Source organism: Beta vulgaris, chromosome 6 (genome assembly GCF_026745355.1).
Source record: "Beta vulgaris subsp. vulgaris cultivar EL10 chromosome 6, EL10.2, whole genome shotgun sequence".
Classification (NCBI taxonomy): domain Eukaryota; kingdom Viridiplantae; phylum Streptophyta; class Magnoliopsida; order Caryophyllales; family Amaranthaceae; genus Beta; species Beta vulgaris.
The window spans coordinates 48303409-48328468 of NC_079207.1; the positions used below are offsets into that span (position 1 = coordinate 48303409).

The window sequence follows — 25060 nt, forward strand, 5'->3', positions numbered from 1 at the left end:
AGCTGTATCATTGGTTTTTTGAGGTTTACATTTTTACTTTCTCGATGACGTGGATAGGAGTAGATTAATTTTTACCATGTTGAAGAGTGGTATGTAGTTTACGTTTGTATTATTAATTAATACTTTTTCCATTGGCCATTACCCTTACCAAATCTAAAAACGAGAAGTATTTCATTTTAGTTTTCAATGTCTTCTTCTACCTTCATTCTCCTTTCTCTTCTGGTTGTGCTCAACTATGGCAGCTAGCGAATTCATTTTTTTCCAGATAAAACAGGGGTAGCACTTGGTACCCTTTGTTACATTGTAGCTCCGACATTGCTCATTTTCCTTGTTTTCATTTTTGAACATAACTTTTTACTCTCTATATCTTTTCACATGGGTTTTCGATACCCTTATTTAATGTTCCTTGACTCTGATTGGTTGGGTATAAAAAAATATTTTTTAGTTTATCTCTCCTCTTTTTACATGCTCACACATTTAATGTTCTAATTCTTTTTTATTTTTTATGATAAACACAACTTCCAATGCAAGTATATAATAATCATGGTTTCCTTAATTCCCGTGCCCAAAGTGAAACAGGAATTATAAAATAGGAAGGAGGGAGTAATACATTATTTTTTCTTATTACTAAAAAATAGTTGTCAGAATAGCTCTACTTCAATGCATAAAAAAAAATTGACGTTTACCCCTTAGTTTGGGTAGCAATTAAATCCTTTAGCTTGGAATTGTTGTTGAATGAGTTTTTTGACTCATTTACTAAACCTATCAGCTGAGCGGAAGAGCATTTTGTTCTGCTTTATGCAAGATACGGGTTTAAAATTAGGCTATAAAATTATAAAGGTCAATAAGAGCCTACTCGTTGAACAGGAAAATTCTGTATATTAGCATGTACACTAATACTAGAGTTGTAAGTTGTCATTTTGACTCAAACTAGTGCAACATTTTTCTTCTTTCACCACCTCATTGGGTAATGCTTAACAAAAACATTAAATCCTAAAAATTGAGGCCATCATATCATTCATATGGCACAACTGTTTGCATAAATTATATCAGGTGGTTGCGTAAATTTTAGCATAAGAAACAAAAACCATGAACTCAGTGCCTACTAGATGAAGTAAGAAATGCCAACCCCCAAAGCTATAACTAAAAAGGCAGTGTCTTTTAGTAGACTGAAGCTCTCGTATCGGTATATATATACATGAATATTACTTTGGCAAAGCTACAAGTAAAAAAGGCAGTGTCTTCAGCAGACTCAGGCTCTGAAATTTGTATATATACATGAATATTAATTTGGTAAGATGATTCCCTTGCAAAGGTGATCCAGAATTCTATAAGTAGAAAACCATGCATCATCCATAAATAATGCTGATTGTTTCGCTATCTCACTTTTCCTAGCTTGATCCCTTTGAAATCCATATATCAGCTGAATGTACGACTTTGGATCACTGCAGCAAGTACTTTGGAAATTAGGAAGGAAGAAAACAAAGAAAAGTAACAGAAACATTGCCTGCATGAATCCAACTTCCATGCATCCCATTTAATAACTAATTGATTTCGCTCCACATTAAAGTGTAAAATTACAGGGAACGTACAAGCAATAGGATAGCAGATAATAAATTCTACTACAAATCAACAAACACAATAAACAACAAGAAACGGCTTAAGCAACATAGAAACATCTTGGAATTCCTATTGAGTTCCTCTAACCGAAACCCTTCACAACTCTAATGACATGTTGCCATAATCCTGACTACTACGTTCCATAATTATTCTAAATACATGTTTCCATAATTCTGACTACTATCTTCCCACAACTCACTACTAACTTCCACAACTCTAACTAGAAGATTCGTCAAAATAGTTCTAATTTGTTCTAACAGGAGGCTTCGACGCGACCCCCTAGTGGAGCCTAATGCTAATAATAACAAAAACAATCTTTTTTTTGACTAATTATTACCTTTTATAATTACTACCATCTATAACTCTTTGGTAACTCTAACTAGTTACTACATGTTGTCATGACTCGTTTATTCTATGTTGCTCAGCCTCTCGGGTACCCATGTCCGACATGGATACGTGTCCAAGTGTCCGACTCGGCTATTTTTCGGAATTTTTTATATTTTTTAGCCCAAAACAAAGTGTCCAAGTGTCCCACCCATGTTTGAGTGTCGAGGATCCGACACGGGTGCTTGAGGTGAAATGAAGAGTCCGAGCAACATAGCGTTTGATAGCTGGGACTACGAATAGTGTTTTGGTTGTTTGGTACTCTAGAATGGTAATGCCCAGTAACGAAATCTAGTAATCAATGATCCAATTACCCGATTTATATTACCAGCTAAATACCTGGTATTAGAAAGGAATGGAACTGCATCATTGTCAAGGGAATCTGGGAATGGAAAATTCGAAACACTTGCTCGTTTAGAACACTCGACATCCATGCCAATTTTCTCTGTTATTTATCTCTACTCTAACAGAATCAGAGAGCCAAGAAAAACCTAGGATTTTCTCTCATATCTACGTCCATAGCTGCTGGATAATTTCATCTTAGTTTGCTCTAACTTTCGGATGAATTGAAGTGAATCTCAGGTGAGAATTTTATTCATTGATAGACTTTTCGTAATTATATTTGTATTAAAATTTCCAATTAAGATTTATTTCCTTTTGATTTGTTCTCTTCTTTTATATTTTCTCTTTCAATTTGAAGAATACATCTGATTATCAATTTTATATATCTTCTGATCATAGAGCTAAAATTTGTTAAATTTTTGTCCAAAATTTATGGATCTCTTTATCTTTGGTTGTTGTTGACGTTTGACTTCGTTCTCTGTTTAAGTTTGATTTTCAGCTTCGTTCTTTTTTATCCATTTGATTGTTGTTGTTTTCTTAGCTTTGTTCATCTTCAATTCAAATTTTTAGGATTTCTATGACAATCGAGTTTTAGTTGAAATGTTAGGGTTCCACGATGCTCAGAGGTTGAATTTTATTTTCTTCTAGTATATTGATTAGAATCGTTGTCCGCACTGTATTTCTGCTAGATGTTCATAAGTTGGAGATACTTGATTTTGCATAAAGTTGTTTGTATCTTTCGGTTGTTGTGTTAGCCCAAAAACAGATAAGTCTAGCTTGTATCTAATAAATGTTCTTATAATGCTATAAATTTTTCCCCTAGCAAATTTTTGTTTTGGGAAATTCCTCAAGTACCCCTAAAGTTTGGCGTAATTTCCAAATTACCCCTCACATTTGGGACATTCCTCATATACCCCTTGAGGTTTGTGTTTGTGCTTAAAATACCCTTACTTTTGACATAATCCTAACGCCGTTAACTTTTTCTCTCTCTCTTCAGTTTTTTCTAATTCCTCCCACCATCCTCCACTGATGGACCTTCAAACCTCCAAGTGTTCTCTCTCCTCCCACCTCCATGTCTTTCTTCCTCCTCCCAATCTTCATCTTCCTTCGTCCATCGATTTGTTGATGATTTAATGTACTTTGCGAACCACCAACACACGACCACCAATAGAGGTTGCAGCACCACCAACAGCGAAAGGAGAATCCGAGTAACACGAGCAACTCTGGCGGTGGCTGCAGCAGCGGCGAGAGAAGAGGATAGAGCAACGACACCAAGGGAGCAACGTCGCGGAAAAGGAAGAATATCTGACGACCTCAGTGCTCAGCGAAAATGGAAGCAAAGGGAAGAGAAAGAGCTGTGAGGGAAGATGATTTTTGAATTAATTTAACAAATTAAATCTTATTTTATATTGTTAATTTAACAAACTACTCGAATATTCAAGAAAAATAATAATGGAGGATGGTGGGAGGAGAGAGAAAATTCTGAATTTTAGAATGCCACAAATGGATGATGGTGGAAGGAGAGCGAAAGCTTGGAGGTTTATCAATGGAGGATGGTGGGAGGAAAGAAAGAAAAAATTAACGGCGTTAGGATTCCGTCAAGAGTAAGGATATTTTGAGCACACACAAACCTCAGGGTATCTGAGGAATTATCCAAATGTGAGGGGTAATTTAGGAATTACGCCAAATCTCAAGGGTATCTGAGGAATTTTCCCTTTTGTTTGTATGGTTTGCTACGAAGAAACTTAGTGCAAGAAATGTGATCATTATGATATTAATCATGATGAATTATATTTTAAAGAAACGAGTAGAAGGATGTTGAGTGAACCTAGAGCATATAATCCTATTCATAAACTAGCACATCTAAATAGCACGATACTTCGGAGTGATATCATTTGCATTGAATACCTTAAGATGGATCGTCACACATTTTATATCATTTGTCCATTGGTTCGTGAAATTGGAGGGTTAAAAGATACTAAGAATTTGGTAGTGGAGGACTAACGGCTATGTTCGCATTTGCGGAGAAGAATAAATAGATTAATACAATTTGCAAAGATCGGAAGAAACAAAGATCGGAAGAAACAATTAGTAGGCAATTTCGTGATATTTTAAGAGCTCTACTTAAACTTTCGGGAGTTTTGCTCAGGAAAAAAGGTGGAGCCGTGGAAGTGGTAGATGGTAACAATGTCTTTTTTGTCATTTATTAAAAGGGTTAGCTTTTTCACTTGTAAATTTGATCACTAGTACTTATTTTTTCCATATGCATTGGCGCTTTAGATGGGACTTTAATTGATGTGATTGTCAGGATTGACGACAAGTCAAGACATAGGTCAAGAACAACTACAATTTCTACCATTGTTATAGGTGCGTGTACCCATATTTGCAATTTATATGTGTGTTAGATGGTTGGGAAGGTTCAGCGACCTATAGAAAAGTCCTATCAAGTGCTTTAGAGAGAGATAATGGATTGAAAGTTCCTAAGGGTGACGATTCAAATTTTTAGTATATGAATTGAAGATTACATAAAAATATATGATAGTAGATTGTTTTCCTATTGAATTTTAAATCTTTTTTCTCGTTTTCCATGAGTAATTATTATCTAGCTGATTTAGCGTATAAACATTGTGAAGGCTTCCTTATCCCATATATTCGAACTTCATGTTGTATTGTTACTTGTTAGTGATTTTCTAACTACCGAGCGATGTCAGTTGTAAAAGGATGAAGCTTTCATATACACGAGAAACTCGAATAATTTTTGATGATGTATATCCATATGTTGCTCATTCCGATAAGTGTAACGTAACTTTTTCAAACTTTGAGCGAAGATTGTCTCCTATTTAAATTGTCGACGCATCAGTATCTATTGGTTTGGATGATAAAAGGTTGGACTTCTCTTTAACATGCCTGATGAATTCAAGGTTATGTTGGTCAAATCTCAATTGAAAAAATAATCGGTATATATGAATGAAAAAATTATCTAGTTTTTCCATCCGAGAGATGTGAATTGTTGTTTGACTATGTTGTTTTATAAAGTAATGACTTGCCATGTTTTGTATGGCATTGACTTGTGATTAATTAGGAGCTTTGGAAAAACTTGGAGGTCATATGTTTTTAAAAATGTAGTTATTTGAAATTATAGTTGGTTTAGTAATTTCCATTTCCTTATGAAAAAAAGTTAGTTTTGCAATATTTTTGTCATATACAATATTCATGTTTTTAATTTTTTTAATAGTGTAAAATTGAACATGCATATTTTATAAGATATATGGATACAATAATGCATGGTAACAAAAATGTCACCTCGAACTTCGAAGGGGAAGAAAAGGTGTCAATAAGTTGGTCTAGGAAAAAAATTGATGGACTGAAACTTAAAGGTCTGTTATACACAAAATTTTGTGGGGATTCCTATACCGTATATCAAATGCAAGGAATGGGATTTCTCCTTTCGTTATCAACAGATTTAAGGAATGGGGTTTCTCCTTCCGTTACCATTCTTTGTTGATACATACTAAACAAACTTATTACGATTACCAAATCTCATGTCCATTCCTTCATGGGATTTCTCCTTCCGTTATCAACAGATACAAGGAATGAGAATATGAGATTTCTCACTCCGTTACCATTCTTTTTTGATACATATCAAAGAAACTTATTACGGTTACCAAATCTCATGTCCATTCCTTCATTACCATTGCCATTACCTTATTTGATTCCTATTATTTAATACTAAGTATCAAAATGGCCATCCCTAGCTTCCGCTTTTTTTGTTTGGTCAGGGGTCCTGTATCTTTCATAACTGTAGTTATACTAATCGCATTTTCGCATAATCTAACTACGGCACGTGTCTACTAATGTATGCAAATGACTATTATGAAGCTTTACAATTGAAGTGTCTAAATTTTATGCAAAAACAATAGATATTCTAAATATCTTTAGAACACAAGAGAATTGGATTATATAGCTAAATCAAATATTTCCTCCGCTCTTTTTCTTTTGCAACAATAGGGTTTTTACACTATCCACCTACCACTATTTTACAATTTATTGTGGTCTTTACGTAAGAAAAAATATAGTAACGTGGGATCTTGTTAGATTCGTCTTGATATATACTTTCGAAATATTAAATTTTTATAAGTTTTACTAATAAGTAACTAAAAGTATTAATAGTTACAGTTGTGCATTGACAAAAGTGAAAACTCAATTGTTGGAATAGCAAAAAGAATGTAGCAAGTATGATTTTGTCAATACACTAATAATCAAGTTCAATTTCATGATAATAGACTAAATAAAATTACTTATTCCATATCATTATCAGCTGAAATATGTATTTATGTCGATCTTTCCCACCAAATCTAGTTTGTGTGTTGAACCTAACCTAACGGCCAGATTTGTTCCCCTTTCTCATCTAAAGGGCTTTCCTAACTTCTTATAAATCTAAATAAGTGTTGGTATGACTCAAACTACTACTTTCTATAACTAAATAGATATGATATAACTCTAATTACTTTCTACAACTCTAAACAAGTGTTGATATAACTCAGCTAACCACTTTTTATAACTCTAAATAAGTATTGACATCACTCTTACTACTAATCCTATAACTCTAAACTCAACCACCAACGCCTCGGCACTCAAAATCAGTGGTCATCGAGCTCTCCAAACCTTTCCCTGTCTAATTTTCTAATCTATAGCCTATTCCATTCAATTCACCATATTTAGGAAATATGGAGAATCGAGGGCGAAACCCTAGATTTCTCTCCTTCTCTTTGTTTTCGCCATCTTCTTTGAGGAGCGATTAAAATGGATGTGAGAATTGTTGGGACAAATTCATATGGAGGAAGATTGCTTCTCTCTCTCTTGTGTTCCCACTGTTGCGATAGAGTACTAGGCGCAGTGCTGAAGCCGTGTAGGGTTGGTGCCACATAGGTACAGCAAGGCGGCAATGGCGTCGTTTGTCATGACTCATGCGCAAAGGAAGGAGTGGAGCACGTTGACCACTCAAATCTTGGAGTTTCATCAGCGCCGACTCCGTCGGGAGATTCCGAACATCAACTTGCGGTTTTAGAACAAGTGGTTATTTGTTCAATTTTCCTAATCTATTTTTTCTACCTTAGCAATATCGCTCTAGTTAGTCCCACGTCTCCTTATTTCTCTTTCAATGGATTGGAAAATGAAGTATTTTGGAGAGGTTTTTGGTTTCCAAGAGGGTGCTTCTTCAGAAGGAAGGAGTTTTTTGTTGAGAATTAGGAAGGATAGCATTGGAGTGCTATGTCCATGAAGCCGTCATAGCAATGGCTGGATATGATCTCTCTAAGACAAAGAAAGATCTAGTACATCAGATCCACAGTAAGAGTTTGCCAAACTTGGATAGGTGTAACTTTAGGTAGTTGTTTGTTGGCAAAGAACAAAGGTGTTTATCTATATCAAGATACTAGTTCTCAAGTTCTTTTACGACTCACTCAAAGGTGTCATTGAATGGGTTCGGTCTTCATCTAGAAATTGCATGTTTCGATCTTCGGATCACATTATTTATTGGGTCATGAGTTCGAACAATAAAACTCACCTTATGTTCATGTGATGGCTTTCAGAGTCGTCACAATTTAAAAATGTATCTCGTGGGAGGCTCTTCAATTTAATTTGGGGCAAGTTTTGAGTTTTTTGCCTTTTGGAGAGAAACTCATGATAAGCCACATAAGAAACTGACTTTCTTGATAATTTAATCTTTGGATTTCCACGAACGTTTCTCATCTCAATGGCCTTTGGAATTTATTTTCTTGTGGACCTATGGTTCTACAAGAAGTCAAGAACAGATTTGATAATCCATCATTGAAAACTGTTTTAGTTTAAAATCTCGGCAATTTTTTCAATAGTTCTTTTTCTGCAAAATATAAAGGTCAACTCCACCAAAAATCGCCCAACAAAAGTTTCCTATATGATTTTCATAATATCTTGTACATAGAACTTTGAACTGGTAAGGTAACAAGATGGTGTTTAACTTCTTGCGCTTTCTATGGTTTGTAAGAACTGGCAGTTTAATGTATGTTTAATCCGTTTATAGTTTGGTTATTATATCTGTAATTTGTAATTCAGTTTTTAATTGATGCAAATTTCATTGATGTAAAAAAAAAAACTACTTCTGATAACCCTAAATAAGCAGTGGTATAATTCTTAACTACTATTTCTTATAACTCAAAACAAGTGTTGCCATAATTGTAATTAGTACTTCCTATAACTCTAAGCATATATAGTATAACTCTAAATACTACTTCCTATAACTATAAACAAGTGTTGGTATAACTCTAATTAATACTTCCTATAACCCTAAACAAGTGTTGGCATGACTCTAATTAGTATTTCCTATAACTCTAGACAAGTGTTCGTATAAATCTTAACTACTACTACTCCCTATAACTCCAAACAAATATCATTATATACTTTAACTACAACTTCTTATAACTCTAAACAGGCATTGGATAACTCTTAACTAGTACTTCTTATAGCTCTACAGAAGTGTTGCCATAACTCTAATTAATACTTTCTATAACTCTAAGCATCGGTAAACTCTTCACTACTACTTCCAACAACTCTAAACAAGTGTCGTACTAACTCTAATTAGTACAACCAATAGCTCTAAACAAACATTGATATAACTCTTAAGTCTTGACTACTACTTCCTACAACTCTAAACAAGTGTTGCCATAACTCTAACTAACTAGTATACTCTAATTAGTAATTGATATAACTCTAACTAGTATTTCCTATAACTCTAAATAATTGTTGCTATTAGGCTATAACTCTAACTAGTACTTCCTATAACTCTAAATAAATGCTAGTGTAACTCCAATATAAACAAGAATTAAACATAATTGAACTCCTTTTACCCACTCGAAACTAAAGTTTTCCTCCTTTGGTTCAAAACAAGTAGAGCACATGAGTCTAATATATATGATTAGTGACCATTTTGGCTCAATAGGTAGCCTTACACATTGTTTCGATATGAGAAAATGGAGAAAAACGGGAGGAAAAAGGGATGGAATGTTTCATTTTCCCTCCCTCTTTAATAAACAACAACTCTCTCAAATTGGAGAGATCTCGGGGAACAATAGAGCTCCAACCGCTCCCCCCCCCCCCCCCCCCCTATATTGCTATCCAAACAAAGTGTTAGAAACTAAAATATTATTCGAACTTTAAAACTTCTGATTGGATTGGTTTGGACTTAACCTCTAATTGGTTTGGATTTGGATTGGAAAATTAGAATCCAAAATTTGTTTGGATCGGATTGGATTAGGATTTAGGACTAAATCTAAACCGTACACCGAACTTTCACCCCTATATATAATAGCTCCACATGAAATATTGGAGTAATTTTTTTGTTTGTCACGTACCATCATAGTTTTGTTTCCAAGAATATTTGTAGATTGATTCGAGATATCCGCTAATGATGACGATTTCAAGTAAGAGAACTGTTGTCCATGCCTATTAGAAGGACTATTTGAGAGGGTGTGTGTGACAAAAGAGTGATTTTTGGTAAAAACTTATATACCATGCCTGTATTACTAAAAAATTATTTTTAAGATAGGGAAAATGATTCTAATAATCCAATCATTGGCCAGTTCGTTGAATTTAATCCCACCTTTGATTATTTTATAATGATCCCAGCTTTGGGGATAGCTTCTCAAAATAATCTGAACTCTTATTTTTCTTGCATACTCCAGACCCAAAAAAGATTGGTGATGGCAAGAAAAATAAGAGTTTCGACTATTTTGAGAAGCTACCCCAAAAGTTGTAATTCAAAATATAATTAATAGGTGGGATTAAATTCAACGAACCGGCTTAAGGTAAAGGTTGGATTGTTAGCATCAATCTTTCCTTTAAGATATTACATGATAATGATTTTTCCTCAAAATTACAATATTGGTACCGCGAGGAAAAACAAGTCATACTTTAGCCAAAATGAATTACATATTGGTCAAGAAGAATTATAGCGAAGTGTTCTCACGTTCTCATATAAAAAGTGTAACTTCGTTCTATACATATATATATATATATATAGAGAGAGAGAGGGGGGGGCAAGATCACATGAGAATGCTCCTTACATGAGAAATGAGAATGAATCTCAACCACACGATTGGATTAGAGTTACAACACTTCTTCATTAGAGTTATAGCTCTCTAAAAAAAAATTTAACCCAAAAAAAAATATTTTTTTTTTTGAATTGTTTTTTCTAATATTCTTTTTTGGGAGTTATATCATTTTTTCATTAGAGTTACGTCACTTATTCATAAGAGTTATATCGTGTAAAATTCATTCTCATTTCTCATGTAAGTATGCATTCTCATATGAACTCACTTCTATATATATATATATATATATATATATATATATATATATAAAATGTATATATATGTGTGTGTGTGTGTGTGTGTGTGTGTATATATATATAGACATATACATATATACTTCCTTCGTTTTTTTTACTTGCAACACTTTTTTTTCAACTCTAAGGCAAAATTCGGGTAGGAAAGAGGTAGAGAGAGAAAAAAGGGCCCCATGTGATTGGAGAGAGATAAAGAGAAAGGAAAATCATAAGTAGAAAGTGTGGCAAGTAATTAATTATTTTCAAAGTGTTGGAAGTAAAAAATAAACGGAGGAAGTATATATATATACACATATATATATATATAATATATATATATATATATATATATATATATATATATATATATACACACACATATATATGTGTGTGTGTAAATGAGAGCCAATATTTTTAAAATAAAGTTCACATGAGAGCAATTCTTATATGAGAGCATGAGAACAGCGTCAACTCTCAAGAACAAAAACCATTACAAACTCTTTAGTATTATCACTCCGCATAATAAAAACTCACATTGTTTCCCCTCAAATGGAGAATCGATTATCTCAAAGAAAGAACAAGAGATGATACAATCAAACATCACAACTTAAATGTGCTCCAGGTGTCGAAAATAAACTATCATACGAAAAGCAGATAGATTGTACCTGCATCAACTTCGACTCAGCAGTCCAAGAAGAGAACCGGCAACACCTCGACGCCGTCCCTATCACAAGATCCCCCATTGCTTCATCAGTGTATTTAATTACAAGATAATTACAGCAATAAGATGATTAACTCACCCGTTCATTGTTGAACAAATCCTCTGCCATAGCTTCCGTCTGCTTCCTCCTTTTCTCTTCCTTGACATATTCACTTTCTTCCTTTTCATAATTAGAATCACTGGCATAAAGTCGCATAACAGATATCAGACCTCAAAAAACCTAGCTTTACAACTATGAGTATATAACAATTAAAACAATTATTTGCCAATATTCAGTAAAAAGATTACCAAATGAAGGTAAAAGATATAATGCAACTTACTTATATGGATATTTTGAAAATGGAACAAGGTTGCTAAAGCTATTTCCAGATTGAGTTTTTATCTGCTTTGCCATTGAAGAGCTGATTGTTAATAAAACATATGGCACAATATAGGGGGAAGACTACCCGTGACACACAAATAAAATGACTAAAGCAAAGGAAAAAAATGTTCAAATGGAGTTCAGAAACCCGACACTAGAAAAGATCAAATATTTAGGCATTTTTGAGGAAAAACAAAAAGCAAAATAACTACCAAAACATGAACAAGCATGGAAAATGGGAGTTTCTAGTAATGGCTCTTCACTAGTGGAATCTACTTCATTAATACATGTAGACATGCGTCAAGACTGGTAGTTGGAAAAAGGTTCAAGTGTTTAAAAAAATCTTCACTAAATATTTCATCCTTGACTTGTTTGATTTTTGTTAAAAGAAAACACAACAAAGCCAAATTAATGAATCATTAATGGTTACGAATAAGACAAAACAATTGATTTTAATTTCATCTACCACGATGTCCAAAGTTCCCAAGAAAGCATAGAGACACGTAAGCTCACAAGAGGCATTGTCTACAAACAGATCCTTAGATCACAATAGCAAGGCACTTGATCCAACATCATTACAGGATATAAGCACCACATGACCAACTAAAGAATGTTAGAGACATAAGCAAAGGCAGATCCCAGCTTCTTCCCAACAGTGGCAAGAGATCGTCCGCGATCTATAGCATAGGGAAGCATGGAATCGGATGCTTCAATATGTGCACGAGTCTTTTTCATAACATTATATTATCTTCAGACGGCCAATTTTGTAGCTAGAAACCTACCAGCCATGTCTGTCATAAAAGTGTTCCTAAAGCAATATGGCGGAAGAAAATTAATTAATTACTTCAACAAACTTGCAGAAGCATAACCTATAGTGGTACCAAGACACTGACAGATCTTTTAAGTAAAAGATCAGATCAGCTGAAAATGAACTCTGCAAACTTCAGGGAACACTCACTTTCTTTCATTCTACCCTCTGTCACTCCCCCCTTAAACACTTCATCTTCTGAACCATTGCCAGAAATTTAAAAACTAGTGAATATAAAAGTAATAGAGCATAGGTTAGGACTTTCTTGAACAGAATATACAAGATGCTAGTCCTCAACAAAGATTCCATGTAGCCAACCTAGCAGCGGTTAAGATTAGATTGTAAGTAGAAGTATAAGGAGTACAGACCAAGGAGTAAACCATGCATACACATCAAATCTCATGTGGTGGTTAATTTAGAGCTTTCCATTTCATCAACTTGTCGTGAATTTTGAAGCTTCAAGTCTTCAACAGCCATGACCAGAATGGTTTTCCATCAAAATCTAAAATCAAATCACCAGAATTATAATTCGTGTCTTTGAGGCGAGCCAAAAATTGGTGCCAAAATTTATGAGAAAATGTCCAACTAAGGCACGCGGTCAGAACATACCCCTCCCACTGCGTGAGAGCTTACGGTTTCATATTCTACTTCACTCCACGATGGGGGTTCTTTTCACCCTCCATCAACGTGCTACTTTGCTATCAATCACCCAGGAGTATCTAGCCTTGCAAGGTGGTCCTCGCTGATTCACACGGGATTCCATTTACCCCGTGCTACTCAAAATGTAAGCTAGTGATGCTTTTGGCTACAGATCATATACTAAAAAGTAGCTTAATTTTCAATAAGAGGCGTTGCGGAAAGAAAAATGGATGGGCTGTCCAACAGTCTCAAAGTCTCAACCTTTGCTTTCCCGTTTCTCAAAACCAGAATGTGGTGGACTCGTGGTCACATCAGGACTGTCCTATACACCCCTGCCACCACTCTCCAATTATCCCCCCCCCCCCCCCCCTAAGCTCACACCAATCCCCTCCGACCAGCTAGGAAACAGGGAAAAAACAATTAGACAAAAATGATTGCACATTTGTGTAATCATTAATATACTAGGTAGAAAAGTACAAACAAAAGATCAGGAGAACGCAGGATGCACAGGTATATACTCTATTGAGGAACAATGTTGATATAAATAGGTCACAATATACATGCTTAAGCAGGAAAGATGTACGAGGCACTCGAACGACTTACCTTTCTAAAACGCTTGAAATTAACAACTCCACATTCTGTTACAGAATCAGTCAAATCTTGTGTAGTAGTGGTACCTCTGACAATTAAATTTTGGCTATAAAGAATATCTTGGTTCAGACTTTCCAAATTGTTGTTCCTTGCAGTGGTTACTTCCCTGTTTGGTTCCAAAAATCTCATAACTTTTCCATCTTTATGTGACAAAATATCTTGATTTACAATTTTCTCCTCATATTTGCATTCACTGGCCTCCTTTCCTCTGATTAGTTTAGAATTATTCAACAGTGTGATATCTGCAGCTAGAGTGTCTTCACTCAAAGAACCAGTTTGTTTTCTAAAAGTCTGCCTTTCACTGTCATGACCTGCATTTTCAACTACTATATTAGTTATAGCTGGATGGTCTGAAGTGGCTGTTTCTGTGTCTGTTTCTGCATCGGAGTCTGCTACAATTGTCTCATCAGTTGAGCATGAAGACAAAACTACTACTGCAGAAAAAAAAATTACACGATTTAGTCAGAAGCAGAAATATTATTTTCTGAAGGGGTCTCAGGCAATGCTCTCTTAGATGTTTCCCCTAACTTCCTTACCTTATCAATAAGGAAGATGAGGCAGGCGTACAACTGTAGATATAGGATGGTTATGATAAATTGATAGGAACTCCTGCCGCAAAATAGATTGCATAGAGAAAAAAAAAAATCTACGCGACATATAATGGTGGGCCTTTATAAAGTTAGCAGTGTGGAGATGTAGATGTGTTTGAAGATAAAGGGTTCATTTATATTGATGAGAGAGGATAGAAGATATCATTAGATAAAATGAGTATTCTTATATTGAAGAGAGCGGAAAGATATATGCAAATATGTAATTGAAGATATTAGGTAATTTCATATTGAGGAAATAGAAATTGTTTATGTGATTGGAGATAGTAGTCTAATCGCAAAGAAGAAGTATGCAAAGTAATCAGGACATCCTAAAACGGAAGCATGCGACATATTTTCAACGGAGGGAAAATTGATGTCCCAGTGATTGGACAGGGAACTAGCATGCAGACCATGAAGATGTTAATGAAATCCCAACATCATGGAAGCTAGGTGAGCCAAACTTTAAGAACTCCAAGATACCATAATGCAGGGTGCTAGTAACTCAGGTAATCACAACACAAAAAAGCATTATGAGAGGAATATCAGCTAAAGGTAGTAAGTTGTAAGTTGTACTATTAATTTCACCAATTATAACCCTCAATATTTCGAGAGAATGAGGTTCTCGCGCAATGTGTTTCTCTACTTTCATTCCCTTATACAGAAGGGAGTCCTAACAGGATTCTCATCATTTCCCATTACCTTGCTCACTGCACTTCTAACAAACTGTTCAGGAAAATCCTTATTTTCCCTTTCCTGGTATAGGTGATCATTTGATATACACTTATTTCGGAACGGAGGAACTATAAATATAACTCTGGATCTAGGCCCAACACTTTGCTAAGATAAGGTATAGGAATAGGATACTTGGCTAGCATTGACGCAGCTCCAAACCCATATCCAAAGGCATTTGTTTTAATGAGAGGATGGAAAAAGTCTGGCATGGCCAAAAAAGGGGATGGAGTCATGGCTGTTTTAAGGTGCTCAAATGCTAAAGTAGGGTCTGGAGCTGCTTCCTTTCATCCAAAACAGTCTTCAAATAGAAAAAATCAAACTAATCTTAATGCTAATACCTTCACTTTGCAAAAAATATCATAAGAGGAAATCCAGCCAGATACATGGCCATAAAGGCAGTGAAGCCCCTATTAAAAACTTTACGGAACCCCAAAGGGAAAACCAAAATGACATGATAAGATCAAACAAGTGCTACTTACTGCACAGTTAACCCAATCAAACAGACAAGTACATTTTAACATTTTGATACAAGTTGCTTGACAGATAAGATTCACCAAGCTCTCAACAAAAACCCACCAAATGCAGTAAGCACAATGACAATTAACTCCTTCCAGTCACACCTGATGTCTAAAGGGTAACATGTAAATACAAAGTATACAAAAAACTGAAGACTTGTTCATAGGAAACGTCACACATACACGTTCAGATATATACACAGTAACTCTCTAGTCAGTTTCCAGAAAGAGCATTTTAAGTTGTTTAAGGCATCCAAGAAATCAGCATCAAAGTAGCTTACTCGATGGCGATATGAGGATTGACGCATCCAGATGTCCTGATATAGCTGCAGAAACTAAATTGATCTCATTTACTTTACACAGGGAGCTATTCAGACAGAATTGCTCAGTTGAATCAGCAGGGATCACAAGCACCAGCAAATTATCTTTATCTGTTCGACCCTGCAAATTTGGTTGGCATAAGTTGGGGTATGCAAAACATCACAAGTAATGGATGACATTAACCATTACAAAATTTATAGAGATCTAGGTTTTGATGTACTACGGAATTTCTTTAATAAAAAAGAAAAAACAAATAACGGCAGAAAATTAATCCTCCAAATATTTTGCTCATTCTGGCGCTGAGTTTATTTCTTTAAGTGACACAATTTTGACCCAGTGGTTAAAAATAATTAAAACAGACATAATGGTTGTGATGTAACGGTTTAAAACTTGCCATTCCATGAATACCATTACATAAGACTGTGACAAATTCATGTACTTAATACAGCATCAACCGTTACGTAACAGTGACTCGCCATCTTAAAGATTTTTCTCAACCATTACGTTTATTCCGTGTGAAAATTGGCCAGAAAAAAAGGGGAAAGATACATTGCAGCAGATTAACAACATAAATTCACTAAAGGGAGAAGATCATGTCGTGGGCTTTCAAGTTAGGTAATATTTATAAGTTGCATCTCTTTCATATTAATAATTGGATGGGCCATTTATGTTTTAAGCGATTATTCATTCACCAAATATAAAACCCAACCACATGATAGGTTGGTCACGTTATTTTTTGAAAAAACACCAGAACAATGCAAATTTAAGGTTGAAACTTGAAATCAATTAATGTGAATTTTTTTAAATAATCAAGCTCTGGTAGCCGTAATCTCTTCCCTTCATCTGCTACAAGCAGGTTCTACGACCTTGCGACCCTTATCGCGAACGTACCAGCATGCAATTTCTTTCCTGGAGTTTGAATATTACTTCGTCCCACTACTTAGTCAAATAGACAAGCCCACCTAAACCAGTAAATATGGCGTGGTTCCGATCAAATGAATTAGAAAAAGAAAAGCTAAAGCCTACTTCAATGAAAACCCCACCTCATGTTAAGAAATTTAAGGGGTCAAAAAACAAGAAGTACCATAAAGTATACCAGACAACTTGACTGTTACATCCTCATTTTTCTTAGCATCATATCTACAGCAGATTTGGTTCATGTCCCCTTTTTTCAGTTCAATATAATTCAAAAGAAACCTGTAGAACTTAACATAGTTCAATTCGAGAACAGAACCTTGATGTACATAATAGAGTTTTAAGTCACTAAATGCCACATTTACCTGGCTTCTTGAATCAAAATCACCAACTAAAATAACTTCTGCGCCAGCAACTTCCAATAACGACTGCATCCTATCTTGAAATCTATACTGCAAAATAATATAAAAAGACAATGACAAAGAAGAGACTATAAATATAATTTAGACTTTCATTGGTGCAGAGTTACTTGAAGTCCCTAAGAATCAGCAATTTTTATATTAAGTACTTGCAGAATTGCCTGTATACTTTACTATTGCAAGTGTTCAGATTCATTGTTGCAACTAAGAAAATTCCTTGTCTACTAGTCTGAGGGTCTAGATGTAATTTCATGCACACATCAGCTACTTTTGGGGTTGCAACCTGGAACTAGAAGTAAATCATAATTTTAACACTGCGGGTCAGATGTGACTTGGGTTACAGCTGGAGACCTGCAGTGGGACCAGTTTTGTCAAAACTGAATTCCAGGAAGATACGAAGAATAGAAGAAGAAAATGAAGAGATATCTCAGGCTCATTTCTTTCTAACAATTCTTGGCAAAAGTATGATCTGTTTCTAAAACCTTCCATACTCTTATTTCTTCGTTCTCCTATTCTTTACCTTTTCTCTCAGTCAAGTAGCCAACTAGCAGATCTACCCTTCCACCGACGAACAAAAGACCAATTCCCAATATTTTCAATCTCGTGTGTTTATCCCAAAATTACTTCTCCACTAAGTCAAAAAAATCCCAAAATGCTCCTACATATGGAAGTTGTAGAATCATTTTCAAAGAAAAGTCCTCCACTAGACTTGATTGTGGCAATCACAAAGAATGATACTGATTTGTCATTAAGCTTTTTTCCATTATTTTGTAGGTTCTAGCTCACATTTTATTTATCTTCTACTTCCAAAAATATCAACTATGTCTCTACTCTAAACCGGTTTTGATGCGGATTCTAAGGCAACTAATCAAGATGAATCTATTTCACTTCTCATGGAACATATGGGGTTCACTTTGATGGCTCAAAGACAAGCTTGTATCACTTGTGTTGCTTGGATTGAAGAAGAAGCTACTTAGCATTTCCATTACATGTCCTAATTAGTTAAAATGTGAGTTAAAGTAGTTGAGTTGTTTTTTAATTATTTTAGTTGCAATAAGGTCCGAAATCCTAAGCTAATTCTGATCCATATGAGTCTTAGTTGTCATGGCTTGTATTTTAGGAAAGTATCCTTAAGCATAAGTTGTAAGTGGCTTGCAATGGGGTGTCCTAATTGCCGTGTGATTCTAGTGTATTCAAGGAAAGATTTGCACATCAAAGCTTGTGTTTCCTTAAGTTCTAGCTAGACTCTAGGCTTGAATTAAGGGGAAACTTTCCTTATCTTTCCCTATGTTGGTTGTGGCATGAAGTAAGCTTGGAGGACAAGGTTTTCTTGCTTCTTCTATTACAAATAAAGGTACTTAAACATGTTAAGGTTATAGTGAGTTTATAATTAAACATTGTGTTAAGCTTGTGATTGTTTCATAAACCTATACTTCCATTAACTTGATTTTCAAGAGTGATTATTTAGTTAGTGTCTAAACCATGGAATTAAAACTCTCCTGTTTCGTTACAAAATGGTCGTTCTGTAACGAATTTTGGATTTGCCATTTCGCGAAATCCTGTTACGGAACACCATAATAAAAATCACATACTTCTCGCTATGTTGTCCGTTCTATAACGCGAAATCGCCGCATTAGAACGCTTTTATCCCCATTACATACATTCTTTTTAAATACTGGCCAAAAATATTTTACGATTTAATTATGTAGGTAATGGAACATGATATTATGATAAATTTGATTATATTATGTCATAATAATGCTTCATAAACCAAAAGAAAGTAAATAAGGTTAGAACATATTAATGTGAATTGTAAAAAAGAATTCACTCCGCCGTAAAACGTTATATTTCCCCGTTACACGCTGTTCCCGCGACTACGCGACCGTTCCTGTGAACGCGACCGCGTTTTTTTTCCTTGTCTAAACAACTTAATTCCAAAAGTGGTTTGAGGGTGTTTAGCATTATTTGTTAAGTAATTAGGAGTGATTACTTAGAAAGAAATATAATTTTGACGTGTTCTAGGATTTAAAAGGGACGTTCTCATTGAATACTCGACTTATTTAGCTTGTTGTTCATATCAAGTGGTATCAGATTTTCCAGGAAGGTGAGGATAGAAGGGATTCTACTCTTCAAAATCCAAGGTAACTTGTTTCTTTTCTTGCAAAGTTCTCATCTTTCACGTAGGGTTAAGTGGTGTTAGGTGCTCTTTGCTTCCTAGTTTGCTGTTTCATTGGTGTTCTTGTTGTAATTAGTCATAATGTCGAGTGATATGGAGAAACTAACTAAGGCTATTGCTAATTTAGCTAAACAACAATTTGAATTTCAATTGAAATATAATGTTGATTCGAGTAATATGAATAGACTTGACACAAGAATGGATGCTATAGCTTCTATTATCACTAAGAAGCTAGATAAACAGGCTCCAACCCAACTTCTCTCTGATTTCTCTCTTTGATCAACTAGCTCGCCAACGACCACCAAGCACTTGTTATTGTTCAAAAATCAAATTGTATTTATCTCATGGTAGTGAATCACATATGGATTTTGATTTTCTATAACTTTTTACACAATTTTTGCCTTATCCACATTGTACCCGTTTTTTAATTTTTGATTTTGATGTTTTTTGTTCCCCCGTCCCCATATTTCTACCTCTATAGTTCGATGGTGCTACTTCTCAATTGTTTCCCATTTTTGGTACATCGAATCAAAACCGATAATAACTGGTTCTGAATCTGATTTGGAGATTTCTAACCAGTTCCGATAAGAAATTTGGTATTCGACTACTTCGCTCACTCGTACTCATGGGTGATTGAGAGAATTTATGTTTTTACTTTGTCAATTAAAACTTAAAAGAAAACCTAAAATCCATATTAATGTACAAAGATATGGACATCTAAAAAATCTTTTGTAAAGCTCGAAGATCATATCAGATTCTTGCACCCATAGGAAACTTTTAATGGCCTTAATTCATTATTAGGCTTCTCTCTCAAAAATAAAGATTTAAAAGTAGTTTCAACCAAATGATAAGCTTCACACACCTAGTAGCTGATTTAACAAAACTTCAAGCTCAAGCCCTTCCTATTGCTTCAATTTCATTTCTAAATTCAAAGTTCATCACAATTGCTTCATTCGAAATTCATTTAATGCTATGTCTGGGAATGGGAATTTCATTTGTAATTCTGGATTTGGCCCAAATGAGGTGTTTGGGAAGTTGTATAATTTGAAATTGGAATTGGGCCAATTCCAGCCTACTTCCAACTAGCCCAACTTTTTTATTTGCAAATTCCAACTTAGAGCCTGTCATTTACAATTCCAAAATTTTCTAGACATGACAAAGAAGCTCAATCTACTCTCTCTCACCATTGATGAAGCTCGATCTACTTCTCTCTCACCATTGATAAAGCTCAATCTACTTCTCTCTCACCATTGATGAAGCTCGATCGACTTCTCTCTTGCCATTGATGAATCTCGATCGTGTTTTAAGCTTTTCGTTATATAAATCTGAGAAATTAAACTACCCAATTCAAAAATTAAAACAACCAAGAAATTAAAAAATAGGAGATATAGATAGTTAGAGAAAGAAATAACACATTTTCACTAGCGAGCTTGATGCAATTGCGGAAAAGATCCAAAATCTGAGCACCATCAAGACAGGAATCTCTGGGAGAAGAAGGAGGAGGGAGAAGTGAATCTTCGAGGATTTTGCGGCGAACAGCAGCGGCACGTGATTGAGCTCGTTCGAGTTTGTCATCGTTGGAGCCTAATAGGAAAGGGCTTGTTGGAGATTAAAGGCGAGATGAAATAGAGAGTCTTCATTTTTGTTTGGGTTCTGGAATTGGACTTAGGGTTTCTGGGTTGTTTTAATTTTTAATTTCGTGGTTTCCCAAACAGAAAGTAGAATTTGAAATTCCGGAATTGGAAATTCCGGTATTTGCCAAACAAGGAATTTGAATTTGAAATGAATAATTTAGAATTCCTAATTTCAATTCCATAATTGTAAATGAAATGACGGTTCCCAAACACTACCTAAATGACTTTCAAAGGAAGCATTATTTAGGGTTTCTTAAGGAACTTTTAATTGAACATTATCACGTAAATTGTTCTATGATCATTTGTAAATTTTTAACATTTGATTTCCTTTCCGAATGTCAAACCCCATAGAAGCATTGGAATATTGCACGAAAAAAATTTATAGAGCCTTTCTATCATTTATCACCTTGCTGAAATTGATAACCTGAGAAACTTTACATAGGCCACTAAAATTTGCTAAAAATAACAACAAAAGGCATAAACCAACTTAATTCTTAAGTTGTGGGTAATCTAGATCCCAACTTGAACCATAGGTGAGTTGATATATTGTAGAGATGGTTCTTGCTTTTCCTTTCGCGTCAATTTTCAATGAGAATTCCATAATGAGCATGGATAAGAAAATCACCTTATTTGCAGAACCCAGCAAAAAAGTGTATCCTTTCAAACAATTTTCACGGGTCCTGGTATCTGCTATCGTCACAGATCCACCATCCAAAGTCAACGTTGGAATGTATCTGTCAGCACCAGGTAAATGTAAACAACTAATTTGCAATTATTTGAACCTATTCCACATAGAAATTCTCCATATATTGTTACACTAAGACAGGAAATTTGATGCTCACTGGCTGTAACTTGGAATTTCATTGTTTATCCTACATGCTGCAACAAGCTGCAAAAACACGGGTTACCATCTTAGCACAATATTGGACATTCAGTATATTCTCATGGGCCATTATAATTATTTATTATTTTAGTTTAGGATTATTTTTTGGAAAAAGGGGTGTGCTTCAGCAAGAATTTTCGAATTGAAGGATTTTCTAGGTTCATATTTTTTGAACAATACATTCATTTTTTTGAGCTGAAGGAAGGTAAAGAAAGCCCAAAAGAAGCAAAAAGAAAAAGAATAATTTGATGCAAGAATACCTCCAGCCAAGTACTTAGTACTAAAGGTTTATTAGCCAAAATGATATCAATTATTTCCTCAGTCACAGGCGTGAATGGATCCACAATTACATGTGTGCATTCTGTTGTCCACTTGTATGCAACACGAGCACCTAGAAGAGAAGCATAGGAGTCAATCATGACATATATGACTCTATAAACCATGTCAATTGATCACTCTGGAAAACAAATGATGTCATCATTTGTGCACAAAAGAGATATATGGAGTTGCAGCTTGCTTATAAAATAAAATACATCTCACTTCTTCTCAAAAAAAAAAAAAACATCTCACTGTAAGAAAATACGCGTCTCAACTAAAACGATTGACGGACACAATCCACAAGAAGAGAGAGGCTAATAGTTCAGCCAGAACTATAAGAATATCTAGCCTTTCTCTTCAAAGGAAAATGGGTATCCATAACGAAATCACATTGTGTTTGTTCACATGTAGATGAGCTCATAAGCATAATAAAGTAAAATAATGGTAATGAAACTAGGTGATTTGCAGTGTGTTTGGTTCATTTTTAGTAAAGGAAAGGAAGAGAAGAGAAAGGAAGGGAAGAGAAAAGAAAAGAATGGAAGAGAAAGGAAAAAAACCTTAACTTCCCATGTTTGGTATAAATTTTTTCTTTCCTCCCAAATTCCCCCACTTTGGGAGGAAAGGAAAGTAAAATTTTATTAAAGAGTATTTCCTTCCAATTCCTCCCATTTCCTTTTACTTAATTTTTTTTTAATGAACCAAACATTGGAAAGTAACAAATTTCCTTCCACTTCCTTTCTTTTCCTTCCAAATTCTTTTAAACAAGCTATTGGGGATAAAGTAGCATTACCATATGTTTTCTTACCTTAACGGCCCGTTTGGTTAGTGGTACTAAGTGGTGGTAATGGTAATGAAACTTGATGTGAAAACATATGTTTTCTTTCATAAATTTCCATTATCACCTACCGAAGTGGTAATGGATGGTAATGAAATTTTAGGGAGAAAATATGTGATTTGGGGATAAAGTAGCATTACCATGATAGCCGACATGGGAATGCCTTCACATGTTTGCACTAGAAACCGATACCATTACTACCATTTAATACTGTTAACCAAACGGACCGTAAGTACTCTCATGCTCTGTGTGATAGGTGGTAAATCTCGTAATTAGTTGTGGTAATGAAATGAATGTATATGTAATTTGGCGAATAAAGTCACATGCCTATATATGTAGTTGCAAACTTCATCCCCATACCTTTTTTTTTCCTTCACAAATTTCCATCACACCACAATAGTTGTCATTTGCATGGTAGGGATATGGATCTTGAGTCATGGTTCAAAATACGCCCGAATCGATTTGGTTCAATCGATTAGAACTTTTCAACTTTGGCGAATTTCAAACTGATGTACTTAAATAAGTCGAAATTTCGACCTAACCAACAGTGCCAGGGCAAATTTCTCCCTTCACCTCCCTCTCATAATGAAATAAATCAACATAAAAGGATATGGATGAAAAGAAGAGGCATGTAAACAACAATCACGAGATTCATGGTGGTTTTAAGGGGAAAAAACAAATGTTATATAAGTTAATCTTATAATGTTCCGGTTCTCAATCTGTCGCGCTGCAAAAGCTTCCGAGGTACATATAGGAGATAAGAGGTGGAGCCAACGACCCACTAAGACGTACTTCCTGAGTTCTTAAATAAGTGAAACACTTCTTTCTTTTATATGAGAGCTAGTATGATAAATCGTGGTCCATGTTGAACGTATTCATTCCAACCCCACGAAACAGTAACCGTTTCCGCAACCAGGAGCAAAATCGTATTTTCAAACCATTTTAAAGTGGTTTAAGTGGAGTAAGAAATGTATAAAGTCCGGTCCAATTAAGTTTAATTATTTGTATGGTTGGAATATGGATCTTAGTTTGTAGGGGTAAAAGAAGTCCAATCCAACAAAGTGTAAATATGTTGGACTAGAAAAGAGTTTGGTTCGGATTTATACTCAAAATATAAAAATTCCAAACTGAACTTGGACTCAGACTATTCGGACTTCATAGTCCCATCTTGAATTTAAACTTTTTTGTCATTATACATACATGAATTTTTAAGTTTCAACTCTCTTTATAGGCTACATGTCTCTTATATTACATGTTCTTTTAAATTTGCAACTAAAAGCAAGAACCAGAATATTAAGTGAAGCAAATAATGACCGTAAAAAATAGCACCAACCTATAGATGAAACTTTATCTTGTGCAGAAGGTGTTCCTTGTGAGCTTGTGAAATTGCAAAGGTAGAAAATGAGTGGGACATAAGAAAATCTGCATACAATGATACATTTTAGCAAGGCAGCAAGAGCAATCAGTGCATTAAGGAAGATACACTAATTTGGCAACGGGATATAAACAAATGGAAGCACAAAGCAAGTAATGGAAAAATCTTAAGAGGACTTAAATTTCAACGATATACAGAGTTGGTAGCCTCAGAAGAAAACAAAATAGCTACATTCACTATCCAAAAAGGAGGACTAGACTTGGCAAATGGCAGGGAGTATATACTAAACAGCTAAACTTCTGCATGGTAAGACTTAGCTTCTCCGTAGTCTGTATTATGATGTTTTCATTGACAAAAGACAGCACAAAGCACCAAAAAAGATTTTCTGAAAATTATGAAAATAAGCCACAGTAAGCACCTTATATCATACGACACAAACCACGCTAAACACAGTATCAAGAA

At 34.9% G+C, this 25060-nt stretch overlaps 1 protein-coding gene across 2 annotated transcripts in view; it reads right to left on the reverse strand.

Annotated features, from left to right (window-relative positions):
- Positions 1 to 1023: 1023 nt before the first annotated feature.
- The window catches only part of LOC104896702 (nibrin homolog), a 29205-nt gene continuing 5168 nt past the window's right edge, over positions 1024 to 25060 (reverse strand). For both annotated transcript variants that reach the window (XM_010683474.3, XM_048646088.1), the window contains exons 5-15: positions 24557 to 24645; positions 22331 to 22461; positions 22030 to 22076; positions 21813 to 21921; positions 17324 to 17410; positions 16004 to 16163; positions 13838 to 14319; positions 11747 to 11808; positions 11506 to 11605; positions 11371 to 11429; positions 1024 to 1445 (exon numbers count right to left, since the gene is read on the reverse strand). In XM_010683474.3, the coding sequence (XP_010681776.2) occupies positions 11376 to 11429; positions 11506 to 11605; positions 11747 to 11808; positions 13838 to 14319; positions 16004 to 16163; positions 17324 to 17410; positions 21813 to 21921; positions 22030 to 22076; positions 22331 to 22461; positions 24557 to 24645 (1321 nt within the window). In that variant the 3' untranslated portion in view covers positions 1024 to 1445; positions 11371 to 11375. The remainder of the gene's footprint in view (positions 1446 to 11370; positions 11430 to 11505; positions 11606 to 11746; positions 11809 to 13837; positions 14320 to 16003; positions 16164 to 17323; positions 17411 to 21812; positions 21922 to 22029; positions 22077 to 22330; positions 22462 to 24556; positions 24646 to 25060) is intronic.